Source organism: Mus caroli, unplaced genomic scaffold (assembly GCF_978045245.1).
Source record: "Mus caroli unplaced genomic scaffold, Mus_caroli_1 scaffold_4, whole genome shotgun sequence".
NCBI classification, from domain to species: Eukaryota; Metazoa; Chordata; class Mammalia; order Rodentia; family Muridae; genus Mus; species Mus caroli.
This window is the reverse complement of record NW_028227259.1, coordinates 39,018,138-39,044,324: the sequence shown is the minus strand read 5'-3', so window position 1 is coordinate 39,044,324 and position 26,187 is coordinate 39,018,138. Positions and strand designations below refer to the sequence as shown.

The following is a 26,187-nucleotide window of genomic DNA, read 5'->3' as shown; positions in this document are numbered from 1 at the left end:
GTAGTTTGAGTCAGAACTCCTCTCTCTCTGGGCCCTTGCATCCGCATTGTGTGATGAGGCAATCCTGCTTGGAGACATGCCTGGAGAAGAAAGTCCTAGCTAATCTAATTACCGAATTTACACAGAACAGTGCATCAGGGAGAAGGTTTCCCACTTGAGAAAGAACAAGAACAATGGCAGGTTATCCTGCCCTGGGCTAGTCCATTCCAGCCTCCTGTGCATCCCTGGTATTTAAAACTGTGAAGTCAGGCCAGTCATATGGTCAGTAGGTAAAGAAAGATGCTTGCTGCCAAGCCTGCTTCCTGGTAACTGAATGGTGGAAAGAGACAGCTAACTTCTGCAAGTTATACCCTGACTGACACACACACACACACACACACACACACACACACACACACACAAACACACACAGGACAGAGAGAGAGAGAGAAGATAAAGTAATTAAACAATTAAAATGTGAGGTCTAATGAGGAGTATATCTTCAGGATTGTAGAAAACCGTGAAGAGGAAGTTGGAACTCTAGCATAGAGAGACCAGCTCTTTTAGTGTGCTGAGAGGTAGATTGGGCTGGCCACTTTTCGCCAGTGGCGGTGGTTGCAGTCTCACAGGGAACATGGCTATAGTACTTGTGGAATGCAGGTGAGGTGCCATCACATCCCATTAAGTCAGCTGCCAGAGTCCACTGACATTCTCTATGGGATCCATATAGCTCCTGTGTGCGGCTGCATAAAACAGCGAAGGAACTACAGCACTATATAGATTATTGCTCCCATTACTGTGACAAACACCTGACCAAAAGAAAGAAAAAGCTCAAGGGAGCAGGTCTTACCTTGGCTCACAGTTTGGGGGTATAGGCCATCATGGTGGGGAAGGCATGGCGGCAGGAGGTGCTGATCATGTAGCATCAGCCGGCAGGAAGCAGATAGTGCTGGGACTTATCTTGCTTCCTCCCAGCCTTTGGAATGGTGTCACCCACATTTCTTCTTTAAACAAGTCTGGAAATACCCTCACAGACACACCCAGGGGAATGTTTCCTAAGGGGTTGTAGCCAACAGTGTGATTAACTATCACAAGAGCTGATCTGAAACTAAGCACTTAAGCTGCCATCTAATATATGCTGTGAGGTCATCCTGATGCAGGGATCAGCTGTTGACGCTGCTGCTTTGCAGTAAGAACAATTTCTTTGAAGAATAGGCTGACTTCTTTTTTTGTATCTTTATAACCCAGTGTTTCACAGTGAGTGTCATAGTTTGTCAGAAATGTCTGTGTGGGGAGATAGCTCGGTGGTGGAGCCCTTGCTTGTCTAGTGTGTGTAAGGCCCCAGGCTCAGTCCCCAGCTGGGCAAGGTAGCACATGGCCGTGGTCCCAGCACTTGAGAGGCTAAGATAGTAGGGTCTCCTGGGCCATGTAAGTCTCAACAAAACAAATATAGTTTCAGTTTATGAAAGAACATTTAAAGAAGTTTAAAAAAAATGACGTTTTTAACCTTGGGTTTTAGAACTTCTATGCATAATGCTTTAGGTGATTTTTTTCCCCTCAGACTTTTATCTAGTTGTAACAGTGCAACCCTGTTTATTTCCTGTCAAGAAATCTCCCAGCCAAGCCAGCTGAAGAAGCTCAAAAGCACAGACAGCAGTATGAAGAGATGGTGCTGCAGGCCAAGAAACGAGGTACTGTGGCTGCCAGCCAGCTCTGGTCTCCTCTACTCTGCTGAAGTTCATTAGCTTTAACCTTGCAAAGGCATTCATACTTTGGAATATATGACTTTTCCACTAAACAGACAAGAAAGGATGCGTCTCATTATTCCTGGAAGCATAATGACCCTACATAAGAAGAGCGAGCTGTAGTAGCACACACCTACTAACCTAGCACTTGGGAAGCTGAGGCAGGAGACTCAGGAGTTCAAAGCCAGTCTTTATAACAAGGTGTTGTGACAGAGTACATAGATTTACATGAGAAAAGAGGCGTGTGCTAGAAAGAGTGGCAGCTGAGCCAGTGTGGTAGTGGTGGTGCCTTTAATCCCAGCACTCGGGAGGCAGAGGCAGGGGGATTTCTGAGTTCGAGGCCAGCCTGGCCTACAAAGTAAGTTCCCAGACAGCCAGGGATACACAGAGAAACCCTGTCTCCAAACAAACAAACAAACAAACAAACAACAAGAAAAAAAGAGTGGCAGCCAATAATGGCATGCCGCTCTTTCCCCTCCTTTCTTCCCTTCTTAAGCTGTGAGGGATTAGATGTGCTGTGACTCTGGAGTGTTTTAAGTAAATGGAATATCATTCACCCCGTAAGAGGGAAATTCTGACACATTACAAATCCAACGTGAAACAAGCCAGTAACTAAATGACAGACAGTATGATGTCGTTTCTTTGGGGTGTGAGAGTCTTTTCAGCAGAGGGCTACCTGAGGAGGGGCAGACAGGGGGTTAGTGGTTAATGAGGACCAGTTTAGTCAAGGAAAAGACAAGGAGGTTCTAGATAGGATAGTGGTGGGAGTGTATCACAGTAAGAATAAATGTTACGAGGTTATACAGTGAAGATGGTTAAAATGGTAAACTCTGTGTTATGTCTCTCCATAAAAAAAAAAACTATACCTGTTCCCAAGGATCTGTGAGTGGATGGTTCCAGAAGCTCTTGCTGCTCCAGCATCTAAAGAGGCTCAAGGCTTGTGTATAAAATTGTTTACTCAGTATGCATATAAGCTATGTACACCGTCCTGTACTCAGGTCATCTCTGGATTACCCACAGTGGTTACGTGCCACATAGACACTTACCAGAGGATTGCTCAGGGAAGAATGGCATGAAAACAGTGTGTACATGTTTGGTACAGATGTGATTTGGTTGACTGAGAGAGCCCACGGATGTAGACTTACCGTGGAGTAAACTAAGGGAAAGATGTGCTTAGTCTGCCTCAGCACTGCTGCTGGTTTATGAAGGGTGAAGCACCTGGGGCTGGAGCCATGGCTCGGTGCCAGAGAGCACTTGTTGTTCTTGCAGGGGACCCGAGCTTAGTTCCCAACACACACTTGATAACTCACAACCCCCTGTAATTCAGTTCCAGGGGTTTGTTGATGCCTTCTTTAGACCTCTGAGGGTATCAGGCATGTACATGATACACAAATATACATGCAGGCAAAATACTGTACACATAAAATTAAAGAGTACTGCACAAGATGTTAGGAGTGAGCTTAGGGGGTCACATTCAGAAGAGTGGGATGGAGAATACATTGGGCTTTCAGTGTTCTGTGATGAATTCTGTTGGTTTGGTTGGATACTTTCATAGGCTTTTGTGTGTTGTATTCATTGAATTATATTTGTGATTTTATTTTGTTTTAAAAGAGCAAGCTATACTTAAAGCATTTACTGAAGGATGGATAGAATGTTCTGTAGTCTATGAGGAGTAGGGTATGATGCATATACCTGTAGTCTCAGCACTCTGGGGTAAGAGGAAAATACTGAGTTTGAGGCCAAACTGGACTACATAGCAAGACCCCGAGTTCCCACAGTAAATCCATAGGTTATGAAGTGAGTGTCAAGAGCAGACATTTGCTGCCTACTCACACCATCCATCTGTCTCTGTCTGTCACTCTCCCTCTCTCCCTGCCCCCAACCCCCTGTGTGTGTGTACTCTCACAAACATGCACTCAGGCTAGAGGGGGCATCCATCAGGTGTCCTGTCGCTGTCCATCTTACTCTTGCTGATCTTGAACATTGTGGATTTTGCTGGACTGGCAGTCCGCAATCCTCTTGTCTACCCTGCTCAGTGTTGGGGTTACAGGCACGCACTCATACTCAGCCTTTACAGGGGTGCTGAGATCTGAACCCCAGCCCCATGCTTTTGCAGCAAACACTCAACTACTAAGCCCCATCTCCAACTCGTCCTTCTCTGTTATTTTTCTGACATGGTGAGTACTGGCTGCTCAGCGTTTTCTTTCTTTTAATCACAATATTCAGAGCTTAAAGAAGCCCAGCGTCGGAGGAAGCAGCTGGAGGAAAGGTGCAAGGTTGAAGAGAGCATTGGGAACGCCGTCCTCACCTGGAACAATGAGATCTTGCCTAACTGGGAAACCATGTAAGCATTGCCTCACTGGGGCTGCTTAGTGTGACTACTCCGTTCTGGAGTCTGTGGGCAGAAGCTGGAGTTGCTGGATATGGTGATAGCCTCTTCCAGTTTATCTTTTGAGGGCCTGAGCCATGTTTGTAAAGCTTATGCCTATGTCACTCCATACTTAAAATTTTGGTAGCTTGTTGTGAGTCTCCATATGAGACTGAGTGTGAGATGGCCTGCCCTGTCTCTGCAGACTGTTCCCAGGATTACCCAGTAGGAACTGCTAATCTGTCACCTCTGGATCTTTGCCTGCCTTCTCCCTGTCCACAGTGTCCTGAACCTCTTCAGCCTTCTAGATCCTGTTTCCTCTGGCTTAGTCTTCACAGGGAAGAATTTCCTGCCCCAACCTATGGAACACTCCCTTGAGTCTCATGGCACTGTCTGAGCATCTGTCTCTTTCTGAGGGTGGGAACCACTTGTCTTTGATGTCAACCTGCAGTGCCAGTACAGAGTGGCACCCCACAGTGCCTGGCAGCTATGGCATCCTCAGTTCTGAGGATCTGCTGTACATCTTGTTTTTTTCCTGCGTGGCCAGTACAGGCAGGGTCATTGTGACCAACACAGTTGTAGCATCCTGTCTACAGTGGTGTGTGGCTGCCCTATGAGGCCTCTTCCAACTACATTTCTGTGGAAGAGAACTGCCTCCCCTGTGCCCTGCACGCTTCCCCTGTGCCCTGCACGCCTCCCCTGTGCCCTGTACCCCTTACCTGTGCACAGCTCTTTGCAGTCCTGTAGGAGTCCACTCTGTTTCCCTGTCAGTGTTTTCTGCTCAGAGAATCTTTTCAATTCTTCATGTATGTAAATTCCTACTAATCAGTCAGAACCTGGTTCTGGAAGGTTTCTTGGTCCTTCGGTCTGTGGTGTTCCATGCTATGCCTTCAGTACCTGTCACAGCCGTAGAAGTAGTGTCGATTTCAGTAGAGTCAGGAGGGTAAGCTCCCTGAGGGGAAGGGAAAGTAGGGGTGGGGCTTGTGTGCAGGTAAGCCTTCCTCCATTGAGAACAAACTTAGAAACTCATGCTTCCATTCTGTTCAGGTGGTGCTCTAAGAAGGTTCGAGACTTGTGGTGGCAGGGAATCCCTCCGAGTGTAAGAGGCAAAGTTTGGAGCTTGGCCATTGGGAACGAGTTGAACATCACTCACGGTGAGTGGCTTGTGTGATTCTAGCCCTTGAGGTTCACCCTGGGTTTCTGGGGTCCCTTCTGTTCCTTTTGCCACGTTAGAGCGTACGGTAACCACTGCCATGAAGCTCTGGTGGAAAGGCCAGGGAAATCTGCCTTCTCTGAGAGGGTATCTGGGTAGTGGGTTGATGCTGGCTGCTCCAGATTCCTGAGAGGTCAGAGCAGGCTTCCTAAAGAGGATAGCAGACACAGGGCTCTCAGGCTCAATGGGCTGGGCAGAATTCTCCTCAGAGTCAGGCAGGAGAGTGGAGGTGGGTTTGGTGTTTTTTTGTTTTGAGCCCTAGAGAGGCTAGAGCTGGTATCTGTCTATAGGGCATAAACATGTGAAGCAACGGAGAGACGGGTGGGGGGGCTCTTCCCAGTGTTTACGGAGTTTATGAGGCTTCTCAAGCACCTAGCTCCATGGTCCAGTGCTTGACCAGCATAAGCTAAGCCCTGGGTTCCATCTCCAGTATTGGAACTTGGAGGGAAAACAAGTGGGCATGGTGGTACACAGTTGTAGTCCCAGCACTTGAGAGGCTGAGGCAAAAGGGTTGTGAGATCAAGGTCAGCCTGGGCTACAGGGTGAGACCCTGACTCTAAGACAAAACAAATCCTCAAATTTCTCAAGTGCTTGGCTTTGGTGGCTCTGCCCCACCAGCCTAGATTGACATACTCATGTATTTGTAGTACCCAGCAGGGCTCTGGGTGTCAGAGGTCTAGAAGCACACAGATCAAACATGAAGCCTTAATACAGGGAAGTCCTGTTTCCTTCTGTTGAAAGTAAGCTGTTTTGGCAGGCAGGCGGGCCTCTCCTTCCTTTCATTAAGGTCAAGCTGCTTTTACTGTGGTAGACCCTCCAGTTTAAGGCAGATTGCTTGCCCCTGACCCCTCTACTTAGGTTAATGTGTTCATCTTGACAGTGTAGCTTCTGCCATGGCAGCAGCTGTGTTCTGAGCAGAGCTGTCAGTTAGGTGGTGACTGGCTTCCTTCAAGGAGGATGGCAGGGCAAGGAACCTTCTTCTCCAAACTCCTCTTCTGGCTAAATACTGCTGCCAAGATTTCTCTGTAAGAAGCCGGGCGTGGTGGCGCACGCCTTTAATCCCAGCACTCGGGAGGCAGAGGCAGGCGGATTTCTGAGTTCGAGGCCAGCCTGGTCTACAAAGTGAGTTCCAGGACAGCCAGGGCTACACAGAGAAACCCTGTCTCGAAAAAAAAAAACCAAAAAAAAAAAAAAAAAGATTTCACTGTAAGATCTTTGTATGAGAAGATGTGTGATGTGTGACTTGAAGTCGATCTTAGCTTTGCTGAGCATGCAAAGACCTGGTTGCTTGAGAGTCTTCTAAACTCCACCAGCAGTCCTGTGGCTAAGGGGATGCAACGTATAGTGCGGATGTATTTAATATGTGGCTCTCACTGATTGATGCCGGGGGTTAATTTACTTAAATTAAGACCCATGATGAACTAGATGATGAGCAGATGGTATACATCTTGTCCAGGACCCGTGCCTTGGTCCTGGCTCACTCTGTATAGCTTATGTCTGTCTGTGAATGCTGCATCCTGTCCATTGTCCCCACTGGAATGGCCTCACTGCAATGCCATCTGCTCTGTCGTTTGTGACCAGACTAATTTTCTGGATGTGGCAGGTGCCTCTGAGGTGTTTGTTGAGTGAATGAAGGCGGCTTTCTGACCTTACCTTACTGTTTCTCCCAGCCAGTCTGAGACAGTGATTTGGGTCTGCTGGGTGCCAAGCACCAGCTGCTGTTCAGTACCTCACGTCTCATTAAACACCAGCTGTGTTGGTCTCAGGCAGCTCTTGGGACCTCATTTTCTTCTTGAAAAAGGTTAGGCATTGTGTTCCATATCTGTGGCCAGTGTGTGGGGGGCCAAGGTTCTCATTCTACTTTTGGCAGGTTTTGAAATTCGTTCTGACTTGGGAAGACCCAGGGTCCAATAGCACTAGTAAGCTTCACTCTTGAGCAGGATTGGTGCTCGTGCCTGCATCTTAGCCCTTGAGCTGTGTGTGTGTGTGTGTGTGTGTGTTGACAACAACAAAATCCAATAACAAATAAGCAACCCCTTCCCCCAGAAAAGCAAAACATCCAAACCTCACACCTAGGAAAGACAGGCTTGTACTTTGAAATTGGGGCTGGGGCCTGGTAGCATTGCTTAGCAGGAAAAGCACATACCATGCAAACCTAGTGCTCTAAGTTTGATCCTGAAATACATACAAAGGGAGGGGGGGGAGAACTGACTCCCAAGTTGTCTCTGGCCACATGTATGTTGTGGCACATGTGAGTTCTTCCCCCATCACACACTTGTGTATGCACAATAAGTCGAATTTTAAAAATAGGTTGGGGTTGGGGGTCCTGAGAGAAAAGTGTCACCTTTCTACCACGACTGTACATGCGACAGTAAAACTGTGGGGGAGGTTCTGTGAGCTCAGACATGGACACATTTATACCCAGTCTCTCCTTCTAACAGGTTCTTCACTTGTGAGGTAGAGCCCTAATGGGCATGTGCTGTTGGAATAGCATTCTCATACACTATATGAAGGCTCTCTTTGTATTCTTTTATGCTGATGTCTGTCCAGTAGCTGAGGACCGTCCAGATGTTGGTATTGTTGTTCTTATGCACCATCACCTGCTGGGCTTTTTTCAGGAATGGAGGGTAGAACTTCCAGGCAGAGATGAGGACTCTGGGAGAAGAATTGAAGAGGCAGGAAGACTCACCAGTGGGATGCAGAGGAGGTCTGACGTGCCTGGAGGCACACAGAGGGTTCCAGAAAGTCCGGCAATAAGCAGGCCCTGTAGTAGTTTTGTGTGCTCCTCTGAGAGTGACAAAAATGTTTTGACCCAAGCCCTAATTTAGATTCTGAGCCTGACTTTTCCAGGAAGTCTTAATAGAGACTTAGGTTAAGTTGCAGCAAATTCCCAATTGTTCAGCTTTTAAGAAGAACGAAGCTGGGGTTTCCCAAATCGAACATGTGCTTCTAAACCTGCCAGCCAGCCCACCTAGAGATTGAGTGGGCAAAGGTCCCAGTGCATGCTCTCGACCCCAGCCCTGGACACTTCTGTGTTTCTCTTTAGAGTACAACATACTAAAGTGTCATAACTGTGCTCCTTTGCCCTGGCATGCCAGCATTGGTTGCATGCACGTTAGAGCTGTCATAAAGCCAGAACGGGATCATTAGGACGAGTTACACTTAGTACAATTCGTGAAGGCAGCTGTGCTTGCCTCTACCCTGCAGAGTACAGGATGAAAAAGGTAATGTGGCAAACACACAGAGAAAGGCAGTGATTGGTCAGCAGTCCTCAGTGTATGGGAGCTGGGAATCAAATAAGCCAGAGGTATAGGGAGTAGAAGTGGCAGCACTGAGACAAAGCCAGTGCATGGGACATGCGTGCTGTTGACTCGTGAGCATGGCTTGCAGTGCTCCAGGGGCCCAGTCTGCCGGCTTGCGGTGCTTATTGGGAAGCTGAAGTTACCTGATTATTAGCAACTGCCCGAGGGGCAGGGCTGCTGAAAACAGGTTCTGAATATGGAAGAGATTTGAAAACTATCGTGACAATTCTGACAGCAGGTATCGCCATTCTTTGAGAGCTCTGCCTGTTCAGAGCACCAGTTTCTACACCCCTCCCTCAGCAGCAAGATGAGGAATCCTGTGCCATCTGGGTAGCAAGCTGCCCGTGCCCTTGTTTGAAGGCAGTGTGCATCTTAATCCCAGAAATCATAGGTCTGAAAGTTTAAAACTCTGAATATTGAAATCCTGGAAACTGAATTCCAAAAGCAATTCCCTCGGAGAAGAGGTAGAAACCCAAATTCTCTGAAAGGATTGCTCATGCAAAACAGCAGGGTCTAAAATGCCAGTTTTGCAGGTTGCTTTTTTTTTTTTTTTTTTTTTTTTTTTAAGCATTGTCAGCAGTGGTGTTTCTCCAAGCTAATGACATTTAGAAGCTTTTAAGGAACTCAAGTGGATTTATCTGAAGAGGTCAGCAGTTACTAGTTGGGATACTTCTAGAAGCTGGCAACAGTGTTTCAGGCTGCTGGGTAGAACTGCTTCTGCAGCTTCTGCTTCTGCGGTTTGTCGAGTGCAGGTGGAGTAGGTACGGGAAGTACTGTCCTGGGGGCCATGCAGCAAGTGTCCCAGGGACAGCTACCACTGGGTATGGTGAGGCCTAGAAGCACTTGAGAAGGAGCAGGGACACCCAGAAAATGGGTGTGTCCCCCGCAGGAGAGCGCAGCTTGATGTGCTGTCAGCTTCTGTGGGCTACCTTCGTGGAGCTGGCCTTATTCTACTCCTGGAAAATGTCTTCCTGTCCTTCACTCTCTTTTGTCTTTTAGCTACCCAAATTGTCAGCATTTTTTTTGCAGTTTGTTGTGTTGGGGTGTGTGTGTGTGTGTGTGTGTGTGTGTGTTCGCGTGCTTTAAGATTTTATTATTTTTTGTTTTATGGGTGTAGGTGTTTTGCTTGCATCTATGTCTGAGCACCATGTTTGCAGTGCCTGCAGAGACCAAGAAAGGGTGTTAGAGCCCCTGGAACTGGAGTTACAGATGCTTGTGAGCCATATGTGGATGCTAAGTACTGAACCGAGGTCCTTTAGAAGAAGGTCAGTCAGTGCTCTTAACTGCTGAGCCATCTCTTCAGCCCCTGTGGTCTGTGCATTATCTTCAAGCCATTTTCAATTTTCAAAGTAGAAATTGTCTATAAACTTCAGATGCCCTAATTCATTTTACAAATTTCTTACAAAATTTGACCATGTGAAAGTGTCTTACTATGGTGTTGCCGATGTGTGAGATTGTGTGCATGCATGAAGAATCTTCTTAGTCCAGAAAGATATGTCCTTTCGTTTTGTTTTTCATTCATTAATTAATTTATTCACTTTTCATCTGATCACTGTCCCCCTCCTCCTGATCCCCCTGTCACATAGCTTCTCCACCCATCCCCTTCTCCTGTGAGAATGGGGAGCCCTGGCACATCAAGACACTGCAGAACTAGGTGAAAAATCTCTCCCACTGAGGCCAGACAGTGGGCAGCTTGGTTAGAGGAACAAGATCCTCAGGCAGGCAACAGATTCAGGGACAGCCCCCACTCTAGTTATTGGGGGACTCACATGAAGACCAAGCTGCACATCTGCTACATATGTGCAGGGGGCGGTTAGGTCCGGTCCATGCTTGTTCTTTGGTTGGTGGTTCAGTCTCTGGGAACCCTCAAGGGTCCAGGTTACTTGCCTCTGTTGGCTCTCTTGCGGAGTCCCTGTCCGCTTCGGGTCCCACAGTCCTTCCTCCTACTGTTCCCCAAGACTCCCTGAGCTCTGTCTAATGTTTGTGGGTCTCTGCATCAGTTTCCATTGGCTGCTGGATGGGGCCTCTCAGAAGACAGTTATGCTAGGCTCCTGTCTGCAAGCAAAGCAAAGTGAGCTGTCCTTTTGGACATCTGCATCTGTGAACATTCTTTAAAGTCTAGGCTCTTTGGATGACTGTATGCAGTGGTAACCCATCTCGGTTTGGATTAAAGATTTAGGTATCCTGGCCAGTGTTTAATATGGCCACAGTTAGGAAGCCCAGTACACAGTTATGAACCATAATGATAGCTATTCATATACTTTGCTTTTCAGCATTTTTCTGTGCACATAGGTCATCTGCTTGTGACTTAGGTGTATAATGTCCTTCATCCACTGTGATGCTTACAGTAGCATTGATGCCTATTTTGTTACACAAAGCAACACATGAAGTATTCTATTGTTTTTATGTTTTTCAAATCTCCCTCTTAAGATGTAAGTAAATTCTCGCTTCTCGGCCTTTTGGCTAAGATCAAGTGAAGATGTAAGTAAATTTCTTTCTTTCTTTCTTTTCTTTTCTTTTTTTTTTTTTAAGTATTTTATTTTCAGGATTTTAGACCTTAAGGATTTCAGATTAAAGCTTTTTTTTTTTTTTTTTTTTTTTGGTTTTTTGAGGTAGGGTTTCTCTGTATAGCCCTGGCTGTCCTGGAACTCACTTTGTAGACCAGGCTGGCCTCGAACTCAGAAATCCGCCTGCCTCTGCCTCCCAAGTGCTGAAAGCTTTTTTTTTTTTTTTTTTTTTGAGATTATGACTCAAACTTGTTAGAAACCAGATAGACTCTATCCACCCACCCTTTAGTCCATAGATGAGACCCTGACTGACTGTTCTCTTCAGCCCCCAGGCCATTAGTCTGGATCCTGAGGTAAGCAAGAGACTGGTCATCCGAGAGGCAGTGGGCCAATCACAGAAGGTCAGAGCAGGATATGAATTAGGTGGCTGTGCAGCAGAGGAAGGCACCAAGCCCCTTGGCAGTGTGCGTGTCTTCCTGTGTAAATGGCTGTCTTTCAGGCTAAGCCGGGGGAATTGTCAGAAGAATGCCTTCCTCTGTTTAGAGAAAGGGATAGTTGTGGGTTCTCTGCTGGTGTCGAGGGACCATGTACATGTAAGACTTAACAGGAGCTTTTCTTTCAGAGCTCTTTGACATCTGTCTTGCTCGGGCCAAGGAACGGTGGCGGTCCCTCAGCACTGGAGGCTCAGAAGTGGAGAATGAAGGTACAGCTCTTCCATCACTGAGAGGCTACTCACGGCAATACTCCTCACCGGCTAGTGTGGCCTGGGGCAAAGGGACTGTTAAAAAACAAAAATGGAAAGGAAATAGCTTTTAGAAGAAATAGAAGCCCACAGCTCCTCTTGAGAGGGTTTGTGTCTCCGGCTCACAGCCAGGTGCTTCTAATTCAAGTTGCCTGGTAGCCTGGTTCATTGAGTGTTGGCTTCCAGAGGCCTCGCAGTGATCCACCGACACAGAGCAGTGCATCTGTGGCTAGGCAGTGGGACTTGTGCCGTTATGAATATGTGAACATAAGCTGTTCCTATTTTTATTTTATAAATTGACAACATCGTGTGTGTCTATCATGTACATATTTTGAAACATTTATAGCATGATAAAATGTAAGTAAAGACCTTTAAATATGTTTTTAGAAACTCAGGATTATATTTTCAGGATTTTATACTTTAGAGATTTCAATATTTAAGATGAAAGTATAAATTTAGGTAATCTATATTAGATAATACACATTACCTCACATAGATCTCTCTCTTGTTCTATCTCACCACTTATTTTCCTCATTGTTGTTGATGGTAAGTAATATCAAATCAGATGCTAGGTCCTCTTCTGTTACTGATCTGTGTCCCTTCCTTAGGGTTTGTTAATGGAAACGTACTTTACCTCTGTTCCTGTGGCCTATTTCAAGGATACAGTGTATACTTAGCTACAGCCATCATGTTGTGGGATTTCCTCCTATCTGAAAGTTTGTTACCTTTTAACCAGTATCTCCCTGGTTCCTTCCTGCTTCATCCTCCCCTGCCTCTGGTAAACCTGTTCTGTTTTCTGCTACTTGGAGTTCAACTTTTTTAGACTGCGTGTACAAATGACGTCACACAGTCCTTATCTTTCTATTTGGCACAATGCCCCTCAGCCCATCTGCTGTCCATACCTGCTACCTTTTCTTATCTGTTTCCCTGCAGACAGACAAGTAGCTTATTGAGTTTCTTGACTACCATGCATAGTGCAGAAGTGAACACGGACACGCAGTGGTCTTTGTAGATACCACTCCTTTAGTTTAGTGTCCTTTAGTTGCACAGCCAGGAGTGGGCTTGCTGGATCATGTATGTTTTGCTTTTAAGATTTTGAGGCAACATATAACATTCTCTTCAGAGATTGTTTAGGTGAAAGGCTGTCTTTGTTATGATTCCTCACTCCTGGTTCAAATACCAAATTAGATTTTGATTTTTAGATTCTAGAAAATAATCTGATGATGTTCCAGCTCATGCCATGAGGCATTTTGATCCCCAGAGTGAGAGATTCTGTACTTGCCATGCACACCTTATGAAGATGGGCACTGTAGGCAAGGCGTAATTGATCTGTACTTGGGAAACACTTCTTTCCATGTCTCATGTTATAAAGCTTCAGGGCCTGGTAATGGCCCATGTCTGTGCTGAGGCACGCAGTGACTTTTGCTTTTTTGACAGATGCTGGGTTTTCAGCAGCAGACAGAGAGGCCAGTCTGGAGCTTATTAAACTGGACATTTCTAGAACATTTCCTAATCTCTGCATTTTCCAGCAAGTAAGTGGTGGGGATTTGTCACGAGTGTGCCTTAAGTTTTATGACTACTGAGCCGCATGTATTTGTAGTCATGTTTGAAAGGTTAGTTAGGGTTTCTCGGGGAATAAAGTGGGAGTCAGGGACAATGCATCTAGATGCTTACAATGTGAACAGCTGGCTCTTCCTGAGCACACTTCTGCCTTAAAGGCAATTGGGTCTATGTAAAGTGTGCATGCCAGAGCTTTGGCAGGCAGTGCAGAGGGCTTATGGGTGGTTGTGGTCCTTGGTGCTTTTGTACTTTTAGGACTGTAGGTAACTGTGTCCATTTTGTTGGAGCCTTAGTGTGATTTCAGGGACCTGCTGAAAGGAGTCAGGAAGGAGTGCCCTGTAGCCTTGGTGTATGCAGGATGGGTGACTGAGCAGAGGTGGTGGGGTTTCTGAGATGATGAGCCATGAGGTTTGGGGATGGATTCTTATCTGGATGTTAGTGGATCTAGAAAGGCCTCTCCTCAGCCATTTGGGAACAGATGAGAGGGGGGTTGGACTTAGAGTCCTCTCTCAAGGCCTTGTGTTCTTTTGAATCAGGAGATGTGTATCCAGAGGTGACCTTTGAGGCCTCTTTCTTGTAAGCTAGGAATATCACCAGCTCTCCTTCATAATATTTCTCCATCTTTCCCCTCTCTGTTCTCACTGCTTTATTCGAGAGCCCAGACAGTGTAGGTCGCCACTGCAGCCTCCCTTACCTCTCCTGGCTGCCCTGCCCCTTTCCACTCACCTTGCCTGCTGATCCTGTTGGGATCTCCAGTCTTGCATCGTGGTTCCCAGTTTGTTAACATGCCTTGTACACAGTGGCTCACTAGGGAAGGGTGGTGTAACAAACTAGAATGAGTTGGTTAAGTGGCTGTAGAATGAACAGGCTCAGAACATTGAGTTTAGGCAGGCTTGGGGTGAATGTTGGGCTGGACAGCCTTGACAGCACAAGAGAAGCACTGTCCCCTTTTGAGGGGTGGAGAATCAGAGGTGATAATCTAGGAGGAAGGGAGCAGTCTTGTCTGTGCATACACTAGGTTTATTTACTGTAGTCCGGCAGAGAGCAGGTGCCAGGCAGAAGTACAACTGGGGCAGAGTGTTGGGACCCTATTCTGTGCAAGAATGAGTGTGGAAGACCCAGTTGTCCCTGCAGCCTCCCTAGAGGGGTTCTCAGTTTAGTGAATGCAGCACTGGTGAGGACTGCTCCTCATCCAGACCAGAATATGTGGAGGGCAGAGTTCTAGGACTCTGGATTGTGGCTGAGAAGCAGGCAGAGCATGACCTGGCCAGGCATCAGGGACTAGCCAGCTTCCAGGGCAGCGCCAGGCTGAGAACTGTGGGGACTTGGGGAGGGGCCGGTCAAGAGGAGTCTGTAGGTTCCAGTGACGGGGTTAGTGCTATCTTGGTGATTCCACAGAGCAGGGATCCCATGTCTAGGTGTGGAAGAGCTTAAGACATTGGCTACCGTGAGCTGCCAGTGAGCATATGGTGTCCCTTGTCTGCTTTGCTTCCTACTTGCATTCCCTTACTATTTCTTCTGCTCCCTGTGCCTCTGGATTGGATCAGGGGAGTAAGATGAGGACCCTGGTGGTACCTGATAGGGCTTTTATTTTCTCTTGGCTTCCTGTATCTTCGTTCATTTGGAAATGTTCCATTGAGCATCAGGGCTCTTGCCGTCAAGGCAAGGGAAAAAGTCTATATAGCTATATAGCTGTTCAGGATTTTGGCCTATGCTCAATCCCTGGGAGTACTGCTCGGACTTGGTGGCAGGTGTGGACTCAGCTGGGAGTCGTCTTCAGAATATTCCTTTCTCTCTCTGAAGGATTGTCTTTCTCCTCCTAGCTGGCTTCTGCAGACCTCAGCCCACACCTTGCAGCCCACTTCCTGGTCCTCTTGGAGGCCTTCTGCTTCCAGAATACTGGGCCTTCCCATCTCAGTGGGGATCCCTGTAGCTCCAGCTCTGAGGGGGATTAGGCAGTGCTGCTTTAAGAAGGGGCTGACTCTGGCCTCACAGATTGGGTTTGAGTACAGGCAGCTGCCTTTGTGCTAGTACTTTGGCCTCAGGTAAAACATTTAATCTCTCTGCCTCTTAATCTATTCATCTGTAACTAGGGATGACTTCCACAGCCTGACAGGGTTGTTCATAGTCCTTGACGCACAGAGGGAAGCCATCGGTGCTATACTGACTGTTCATTATCCTGGACTATATTTGAAGCTAAATGACAGTGAGGTCCACCAAAGGCTGAAGACTTTTCACTAGAGACAGCCCAGAACTGGGGCCACAGGAGTCTTTAAGGCGAGCGTGTGGTGCCTGGTCTCTTGCCTGCTGGAGAGAAGCTTCCTACCCTTTCTCATTAGCAGAGGTGAAACTAGAGATCTGAATCAAGGAAGCAAGTATGCCTCAGGCTTCCCGGCATGTTCCTGAAGGTCACACTGCTGCGGGCAACACGGCAGTGTCATGGAGCCCTAAGAGCCTATAAAGGCTCTGCAGTGGCTGAAGGCCCAGCTTTGCATTACTGGGGTCTGAGGGGGCTTCTCCTGAAACCTGGTCCCTGAATTATGCTTCTGAAGTGTTGAAATGGACAGTCCTTTGGTGCTTACATGGGAGCAGCAGATGAGCTCAGAAGAGGGGCCGTGGGAGCTCTGATCCCTTCTGGGTTCGTTGTTCTCTCAGGCTTCCTTTAAGTGAGACTTATTTGGTCAGTGGGCCCCAGAGGTTTTTAGAATCTTGGGAATAGAGAACAGTAAAGTGAAGGCTTGGGGGAACCTGAGAGTCTAGCAGAAGCGAGGTCACTCAGGAAAAGGAGCTGGCACCACTATGAGGGGATGGAATGACAAGGTGGAAAATCCTCCAAGGAAAGATGAGTATAATTTCCTCAGTCTCAGATCACATCGAACCTCTCTGTAGTCACACTAGCCCTCAGGTCAGCTCGTGGATCTGCCATCATTGTATTGTCCCTAGCCCTGCAGGTGGCCCTTCCCCCACCTCACTGTATTTTCCTTATTTGGCTCTTTGTGCTTTGAAAGTATCTCTTCTTTGATAAAGCTTTTTTTTTTTTTTTTTTAAATAGGAGAGGAATGTAATAGTGTATGCTGTGCATTGTAAATCCTGCACTTGCGAGGCTGAGTCAGGATTAACGGGGTTTGGCTATTTTGGGATATACAGTGAGACCCTATCACCAACAACCAACCAAACCAAACCAAACCAAAACAAAAAGTGATCATCTGGTTCCTATCATTCCTTTGTAAGCCACCCAGAGGCACCTGTGGAGAGACTACCTAGTTATATAGCAGAAAGCATATTTATTCCTGCATTATCTGAGGCTGTGTGGTAGGTGATAGGAGCTTCAGGTGGGTCCAGCCAGTCCCTTTAGAGTGTCTCTGGCACACTAACAACAGTGTGGGGCAGCTCTGGCCTTGTCTCCTTGTTCAATTAAGTGGGGAAAGCTGACAGTTTTGTAATGAATTACAAGAGCAAATGGAGATCGTAGCAGGTTGTGGGGAGGGTGCTGGGAGAGTGCTTGAAAAGAAATGTCGTCTACTCGGAGCTAAGACTTAGAGCATGCTTTCCAAAGCTGCTGTTCTTCAAAGAGGTGCAGAGGAGACAGTGAGAGGAAGGAAAGCGAGGCACAAGGTTGAGTCTCAACAGCCTTGTCACTTGCTCTGAGGAGTCCTGGCCACCTGACTTACCTACTGAACTTGAATGGAGCATGACTTTATAACAGGGGCAAAGGCAGGGTATTTCTCGAGGGTCTTGTGCACAGCTGACCCTTCAGCTTTTGTAGAGCAGCTTCATAGAGAGAATTGCAGACTTCTCCATTAACAGCAAGTTACTAGCTCATTTATTAATTGCGTAATGCATCTAGAGCTGCCAGCATAGTGCTCAGCAGAGTCCCTCGTGCGTGACCAGCAGGGTGACAGTAGCAAAAGTAGCAGCAGTGTTCCTAGACGCAGTTCTGAGACTAACAGTACTCATGCATGTGTTGATCTTGTGTGTCAATCCTTTTAGGGTGGTCCATATCATGACATGTTGCACAGTATTTTGGGCGCTTATACTTGTTACCGGCCGGATGTGGGTTATGTAAGTGATGTTTTCCAGTTTTGTTTTTTATGATGTTATTATCTATAAAGAAAGTCAAAACATTGCCCATCTTTTATATTGAATGTCACTGTGGCTTTTTGAGGAGTATGAAAAATCTTGAGATGAATAAGTTGGTTCAGTGTCCTTGGACAAGTTGGGCTGATGCAGCTGCTCTGTGGCATGCGTCGCATTTTAACTAGATGTGATGGTCACTTTTTGCATGTGATTTACCCCTGACATTAGATAGAAGAGGCTTTACCATTAAACATGTTTCTAAAGTGTGCTGCCGCTATTCCTGTGGTTTAACAGATGTATATGTGTGCATGGTCTTAAGCCTGCTAAATTCATATGTGTGACCACAGCACCACACCCAGCATGGCACATACCAGAGGGCAATATTTCAGATGCCAAAGGCCTATGGTAGGGTTGGCTTAAGGTTTTCCATTAGGAGGGGGTAGGGGATGGAGGGGAAGCAGGTAGTAATGGCCGCAGCTGTGGCTCTGTGGAGGGTGGGTCTGGTCTGACGGGTTTATTTAGGTGGTAGAAGGGTAGCTGTGTGGGCCTTTTTAGTGAGAAGGTGTTTGATTCCTCATGATAAGTAAAAGCTGCTTTGACCTTTTGGCCACATTAGCTAACATCACCTTTCTCTCCTTCCTCAGGTCCAGGGCATGTCCTTTATCGCTGCAGTGTTGATCTTGAACCTTGATACTGCAGATGCCTTTATTGCTTTTTCTAATCTTTTGAATAAACCCTGTCAAATGGCGTTTTTCCGAGTGGACCATGGCCTTGTGAGTATGCTCTTTGTATATCCTAGTACCATGACTTTATGCAGCAAGAACTAGCCAATCATTCTGTCTTTTCAAGGCCTGAAATGCATGTTCCCTTTCTAATGGGCTGTTTATAATGAGTTCACGTGCTCCCATCGCCTCTCGCATGCACAGATTAATGCACTCTCCTGGAAAGAGTGTCTGGAACACCGTACTCTTTGTGAGGGTGGACGGTGACTTCTGTGCATGCACATGCTCTGTGGGTTAGGGAGATACAACAGCAGCGGTCTCAGCTCTGTTGAGTAGAGGGCCGGGGCTGATTTACACTGCTGCTCACTGTCACAGTGAGCTGTGTGCACAGGAGTAAGGTGTGCTCCTGACCAACGGGGCAGTGCTTCAGTATGCTGTGCACATAGATGGCCTTTACCACTGGTGGCCTTTAAGAACCTCCCCCACAAACTTCACAGCTGCAGGGACAGACTGAGGAGAGAAGTGGCTTGTCTGAGGCATATCTGGTACGTGGGAGAGCTGAGGTTTGAATCCACTTCAGGTCCCAAACCTTGTTCTTTCTGTGAGAAAACTCACTAATCCATCAGCTTCTAAGTTGGCGTTGCTTTGAATTCCCGTTCATTACCACTTGTCTGTCCAGACCCCAAGTCTCTGATGATACATGTCAGCTGGGCACTTCTTCCTCAAATGACTCTTGTTCTCAAGCTGCTGCTCACTCTGGCTGTTAGGGGAGTGTCGGCTATGGCCCTACAGGAAGATTATTTGGTATTCCATTTCTGTAGCTGAGAGTGGCTTTGGTACAAAGTTCTTGTAAGAATTGGTTCTGAGAAAAGTCATAATTGTGAAGAAAGCATTATATAGAGAGATTGTTATTACCTAAGTATTTATAGTTGTAAATATTAGAAGGGTTTAAAATGGAGTAAGGGGAAATGGGTGGTAAGTAAATCTGCCAAGACCCCCCAGTGCAGCTGTGTCACACTGCTTTCCTATTAGGAATGGGAAAGACACCTAGGGCTGCAGTCACTCTGTATCATAGTAGGGAATTAATCTCATAACCACCATCACTTATAGGCAGGACCTTCATGAATTGGCGTTTTTGTCATAGTTTTGTTAAATATTTTGAGGCCAGGTCTTACTGTGTGGCCCAGGCTAGCCTCAAACTCCTGGTCCCCTGCTGTCGTCTCCCAACTTGTGGGATACGGGGCGCACCCCAGGCCTGGCTTGCCTTGTTTTGGTGCTTTAAGTTCTCTTAACTGAGTAGTTACAGGAATTCCTTTCACAAGCAGATGAAAACTTTCTAAGAAAAGGAGTGGCGTCTTTAGGAGAGATTCACACCCTGAATAGCTTATTGCTGCTAACTTACTGACTTACTGTCTACATTAGTCCTGGCTATCAATTTAATTTGTTTGGTTTTGGAAAAAGGTCTTATTTGATAAGCCAGCTGGCCTTGGATGCAGAAGCCCGCTGTCTCAGGCTCCCGACTGCCAGAGCTATAGGTGTGCGCCATCCATCCCGCCACACTCCTAACTTTTCCCATTCTCTGTAGAGTCAGACGATACCTGCTTCGGCCAGTTTGAGCTTTTTCTCTTGAATACAGACTGAAGAGAGGGAGAAGCAGCAGGTGCTGCTGAGTGGGACCTTTGCTCTGGGCAGCACTGGCGACTGTCAGGCCAGGTGACTGCTGTGGGCTTTCCTGCTCACTGGAGGCCTCTACACACAAGTATCTCTAGACGTTGCCTCCTGTCCCTGCGCACTACAGTGTAGTCCTTTCAGGAAAATGAGTAAAACGTCAGGGCTGGGCTCCACCTCTGCCCCTGGTGGACTTGTAGAGCAGACCCCCAGCCCAGGCGTGGCTGCTCCCGCCCAGCAGGAGCTCTTCCTTTATGTTGGTTGCAACACACTGTCTCTCCCCTGATGCTGCTTTCTTTCTTTTCTTACAAAGCATGTACGAGCCTAGCCTCTTTCTGCTTTCTCCTTGTGGGGTCTTTCTTCACAGTGGTCAAGGCCTGCATGTTTAAGCTGGTGCTATGTTGTCCTTCCCTCATACTCTAGTCTCTAGACTCTCCCTCTGGAGGTGCTTGCCCTAGGCAGCAGGCAGCCTTGCTTTCCCAGCTGTCCCACACAGCGCTCCTGCGGCTTTCATGCATTCCAGGGCGTGGTTCAAGTCCCAGCTCTATCCTGACTGGTACTTTGCTCCTGTGTGACAAGTTAAGCGCCTGCTGTTGTCTCCCCTGTAACTAGAAGAAATGATGGGATATGGACAGAGCTGCCCTGGGAAGCTGAGAGGCAGTTATACTTATCTGCATGCTACCTGGATAACAATTATTTATATTCTAAGTGTGCAAAGCTCTTGTGGATTGGAAAATCATGCTGACGACTAGTTTATTAGTGTGTTTAACATTGTCTCCTAGATGTTGACTTACTTTGCTGCATTTGAGGTATTCTTTGAAGAAAACTTGCCGAAATTGTTTGCGCATTTCAAGAAAAACAACTTAACTGCAGACATCTACCTAATCGATTGGTAAGACTCGGCTTTTCTGGTTTCCAGAGTGCTTGTCATCCCTGCTTGCTTCCTGTTGTCACTGCCAGCTTCTTGGAGGACTCATCTGAGTTCCCTTCTCCTGCTTCCCAGTGCCCCTCTGTTTTGAACACCTATTGTTTATTCTCCAGGCTCTTTGTCATAGTCTGTGACTTGACTGGCCTTAAGAACCTATTAGTTCTTAAAGCACCATTGCCAATCCATTAAATAAGATGTCTCTGGGCAGCAAGTCTGCCAGACCTTTTACAAGAAGTCCACTATGTAATATGGGGGCTTGAGTAAGTGTGGCAGGGAGAAGCGGCATGTGGTCCTCAGCTTTGGATACCACCCAGCTGCAGAGACTGAGAGAGAGGAGGCAGTGCACCTCAATGTAGGCTCAGGGAGGTGTGGGGAACCACGTGTGGGGCCTCAGAACAGCAGAGCAGCTAGGCTGATGGTGTTGGGGACATTGCAGAAGGATAAGGATAAGGGTGGGGAGTTTGGGAAGCCAGAACATCTGGGTCTCAGAGGCCAAGCTGTGGGCCCTAGGACATGAGGCAATTTGTGCTTGTTGTCTAAGTCAGCTTGAAGCAGCTTGGGAGGCAGGAGTTCCTGGGTGAGAGCTCAGAAAGGAAAGCAGGGGTGGTGGGAATTAGGGAGAGGAGTTATTGGCAGGTTTTAGGATGTGTTGTGGACCTGCCAGGGGATCTTGGTGCTGATGAGGGTGCTCTGATGAGGGATTGCTGGTGTCAGTGGCTGATAGCTGAAACACAGAGGGGCCAGATTTGACTTTGAGCATGAGAATTTTGAGGGGCCTCTGGAAGACTTGAGATAGACGTTTCCAGAGAGCTGTAAGTAGGAGGCCTCAGAATTATGAGCATAAGAAGTAGATCAGCTAAGTCTTTGTAGAGAAAAGTTGTGTCATCCTCAAGGTTACCAGGTTGAGGGCCAGGTGACAGGCCTGGACCTGAGTGCTGCAGGGGACAGTTGTCATGTGGTGGAATAATGTGCCTCAGCAACCCTGGGTCGCATCCGGGCATTACATACTGCACCATGCTCTGCAAGGACCAGGGAAGCTCTCTAATCATGCTCCAGCAGAGACCATGATCATTGGCTTTTCAGGGTGACTAGAGTAGTCTTGGAAAAGGGGCTCTTTGGGGGAGAGATGTTACTTGGCCAGAAGGCCCATGTGGACCACAGCACTAACTCAGAGAGGTAAAATAAGCTTGTTAGCTACTCGGGACAGAGTGCTGGCTGGTTTGGGTTTCTCCTCATTTCTTTCTTCAGGGGGCAAGAGAACTTCTAGAAGATAACTCTAAATGCTGACAAAGTCTAGGCCAAACCACTTGATAGAGCAGACCTGCGTACATCCTTGGGAATGAGTGCCAGCTATCCATTGTGTGCCTCGTGCCTTAAGCTGGAGACTGTTCTGGGTTCGACTTGATGTATGAGGGTTTGGTGGTTGCACTTGCAGCAGAAGCCACTGGAGCTGATGTTGCTGTAGACTTTAAACACCAACCTTGGATTGGCTTCCATTTAGGATTCTCTGCTGTCCCATCTGCCAGTCCTACATATAAATGTTTCGGATGCCCTTTTAAAAGGATACCCTTGCTTAACAGATGATTTCCCCCCTCTCTTAACAAACATTTTGAGTGTACAGGTGGATTCTTGCTGTCCTAATTTATCTATATTTGACTCTCACCCCGGAGACTGTGAGTTTTGCTGACTTAGAGCAGAGAACAAGCATCACTGAGAGGCAGACCCTCCGCACAGCCAGAGCCTAGATAGCTACCTGGTCTTAGAGAAGCCTTGCACAGGAACCTTAGAGTCTAGGTTGAGGGTTCAGATATCTTTCTAACTGTGACTTACAGAATGCTCCATGGCAGGACACTAGAGGGTGACAGTAGAACATTAACTTGTGTGTGTTGAGACAGAGGCTCCATGAATCAGAACCACCATGACAATGTGGACAGGGTTCTGAAATGTTTTGTTCTGTGGATCATGGTCTACTCTCACTGACAATGGTGGTTGTGGCCCGAAAGTCATGGCCTAAAGGGCAGCTTTATTTGCTCCTGTCCCAGCCTTCAAGACTGTGGGTCTAGGGTGTCCACAGGAAAGGAACCTTGACTGGGTTTTCCTTCTGAGACCTTCACCATGATGTGGCTGAGACCTGAGGCCTTCTGGGTACTGTGCTTCCTGAGAGTGTGTGCCCTGTTCCTGATGTCATGCTCTCTCTTTCTGGAATAAGGGCCAAGTAGGATACCCACTGTGTATGCAGTCCCCATGCTGGGCTAGGTACACAGGAAGGCTCTGGGAATGCTGTGCTAAAGTTGAACCACGTTCAGGGAGTGCCTTCTGTTATCCTTACTCTCCTAGTCGTCTGTAGAAAGCCCTGTTGGCTCTCAGTGGGTGCTGATGGTCAGGGCAAGTTTTACTCACTGGAGCCTGCCTTGTGAAAAATACTCAATGCTTTGTCCCTGAAGCTTTCTCACCCAGTGTTACTCTCTAGTGTGTGTACTGTGTAGTGTGACTCTAGAGCCTTTTTCCTGTTGTGTCCTGCCACGTCCTCAGGCTACATCCACATTCAAAATTACTGGGCCTGCCTTCATATCACTGTGCTCTGCATAGTGCATAGGATGTATGAGGAGTATCTGGGCTCAGGGATCAGCAGCTGTGCCAGCTCCTCCTCCCCTGCATGGCTGCTCTGCTGTCCTCCCTGCTACAGCACCCAAGCTCTCAAAGCATCTTATTTTTTGCCATTCCTCTTGGAGCCTCATGGTTCACTCTGTATCCTCAAGTCCTGGGCTAGACGAGGACATTTCTATTTCCAAGGGTCCCTAAAGTCATGTGTCCACTTGTCCTGCTGCACAGACTTCTCCCCTACTAGCCCTGCAGGACAGAGCTTTATGAAGCTGGAAAGGGCCCTTGTTTCTCTGTAGACTGTCTGCCTCTCTGCTGTAGATGTGAAGATCAGAGCAAGGCCCTGTCAGCTGTCTTCATTTCCTGTGGAGTTTTGAGTGTCCTGACTATCAGGAATTCAGATGCTATGGGGGAGCTGATGAGAAGCAGTTTAACTTCCCAAAAGATTTCTCTCTTGTGTCCAGTGGCAGAGTTATTTGGGGATCTGAGTTGGTTTTGTAACAATAATCTTAAACTAATCAAAATACCTAGCAAAGTGTTCCATAGATGACGACACCTTGAAATGAAGAGCTGTCATGTGTGAGTTTTCTCCTTGTAGGGCAGGTTCAAAGAAGTGACTGTCAGTGATTTGGGTTTCCATTGCATTTTGTATGAAGTTCATTCATGTGCCTCAGCTTCTAGGCTATGGATCTGTCCTGCGACACCTTGGGAGTAGGAAGCACATTGTAGTCTGTCTGTGTGTGAGGGGTGGGGGGGGGGGGGTGGCGAGAGAACACACACACTCCCGCACACTCTGGAAATGTGCTGGCTAACTAGGACTTTGAGTGTGGTAGAAAGGAGTAGCAACTGTAGCAGTACTGGCATGCAGCCCTTGGGAGGTCAGGCCTTACCATCACTCCTAGGTGTTGGATCAGAGAGGATTCTGCTTAATCCTCAGGCTAGGGCTGGCCAGGGCTGCCTACGGCAGAAAATGGTTTTCTGATCACTCTTAAGACCAGGAGTGTTTCTAGACTCTGCCTGAATTTGAACTGAATCTAGCTGTCCTTGGCTTTGCCTGTATGCAAGTCTACACTGGGAGTTGGCTGCCTCAGGCCCAAGAGTTCTCAACCAGCACCCCTGTTGTACCAGTTCTTAACTTTCTTAGAAATATGGAGAACTTGGATAGGGTAGCAGCTGAGGGTCTTCTGAGCCCAGTGCTGGGTGAAAGGCTCATTTCTATAAATCAGTCAGCTTGAGGAAGTTGCACAAAGCTAAAAGTTGGTGCCAGGGCCTGTAGATCTAAGTCTTCAGCCATAGTTTCTCTGAGGACATGGCAGCTAGGTGACATTTCCTCCACCCTAATCTTTGATCAGGTTTCCTACCATTCCCTTTGTTTTCAGTGTCATCCTTTGCAGAGTAGAGGTGAGACTGCCTCTCTTTAGGGTGTAGTAAGGAGGCATGCTCCAAGTGCAAGGGTGCTCCCAGGTCGCTGTTTGCAGCCTCACATGTAGCCAGTGTCTCTGCAAGGAGGACTCGAGGTACAGCTGATGGGGAAGGGGCCTGCACTCCCTCCACACTTATCCCTGGGCCTTCAGTTCTTTTCCTAGCTAACCTAATACAAGTTCAGATAAGTGATTGGGTTGGACATGGCTATATAAAAATATTTCTCTTAAGTTGCAAAGTCTCAACAGGAAAAATTATTCCTCTGCCCATGTGTATTTTAGAGAAATAGCTCACAGCTCTGGTGTTGTTATCTTGAAAGCCCATGCACTGGCACAGCAGCACAGAAATGCCTTGCTTTGCAGTAGTTGGACTCAGCCCTCAAAGTGCCTTGCTCGATAGGTAGGTCAGTATTTGCAGTGGCCTGGGGGAGGGAGCAAAGAAAGAGTTCTTGATTTCTGTCTTCTCGCTGTGGTAAGAGCTCCAGAAGGTCTTGGGAAGGTCAAGGGACTTAACTGTCCACACTACTTCTGTACACAGTCACTGACCTGGAGCAGGATGGAACCTTAAGTCATAGAGAGGATGTTAATATGGGCCCCGAGATCAGGGGAAGGCTATGTGCATACATCAGCCCTCCCACTCCATCCAGTTCTGTAGGACGAGGGCCATCTGGCATCAACTCCTGGCCTGTGGCTGAGCCAAGTAGCTCACTAGCCTGTGAAGTTTCGGCTCAGCTCCTTTTCAGTGACTCTTGAGTCTGAATGTGGTCTGAAATCCAGCTAAACGTGTGCAGATTCCTGGCACTAAAAGATAGAGAATAGGGATACCACCTCCAAGCGTCTGAGCTGGGAGAGGGGAGTCTGAGGGGGCTGCTGAGCACTGAAGGTCTGAGCCCGAGGAGCACTTGCAGCCCAGAGCAGAGGACAGGAGAAGGGAGCTCATGACTTGATGGCTATAGATGGCCCCTGACCTAAGCAGAGGCACTTTTAGGAGTATGTTACTGAGATGTCTGCTGGAATCTGCAAAGCCCTATAGGGATGCAAGGCACAGAGAAATAATTCAATAATGACAGATCCCCTCTTGCCAGCACTGTACTGTCTCTGAGAAAACTATGGCTGCTTTGAATGGCAGATAGGGAAGGGATACATGAGGTACAATGTGAACATTGACAAGAAGCACTTGGTTATGACCATGTGAAGACACAGGGAGGAGCAGGCAGACCTTCTATAAGCCAGAAAGAAGGCCTCAGAAGAAGCTGTGCATCCGGCTTACACCTTAATCCTACGAAGACACCAAATTGTGTGGAAGTAGATGTCCGTATTTAAGCACAAACAAGACAAAGCAAGATGCCTCCAA

General features: G+C 47.4%; 1 protein-coding gene across 6 annotated transcripts in view; it reads left to right on the top strand.

Moving 5' to 3' along the window:
• The window catches only part of Tbc1d14 (TBC1 domain family member 14), a 101,641-nt gene that overhangs the window by 66,633 nt on the left and 8,821 nt on the right, over positions 1-26,187 (top strand). For all 6 annotated transcript variants that reach the window (XM_085836641.1, XM_021162241.2, XM_021162242.2 and 3 more), the window contains 8 exons: positions 1,588-1,670; positions 3,951-4,068; positions 5,140-5,246; positions 11,737-11,817; positions 13,294-13,388; positions 17,407-17,478; positions 18,138-18,266; positions 20,666-20,775. In XM_085836641.1, the coding sequence (XP_085692767.1) occupies positions 1,588-1,670; positions 3,951-4,068; positions 5,140-5,246; positions 11,737-11,817; positions 13,294-13,388; positions 17,407-17,478; positions 18,138-18,266; positions 20,666-20,775 (795 nt within the window). The remainder of the gene's footprint in view (positions 1-1,587; positions 1,671-3,950; positions 4,069-5,139; positions 5,247-11,736; positions 11,818-13,293; positions 13,389-17,406; positions 17,479-18,137; positions 18,267-20,665; positions 20,776-26,187) is intronic.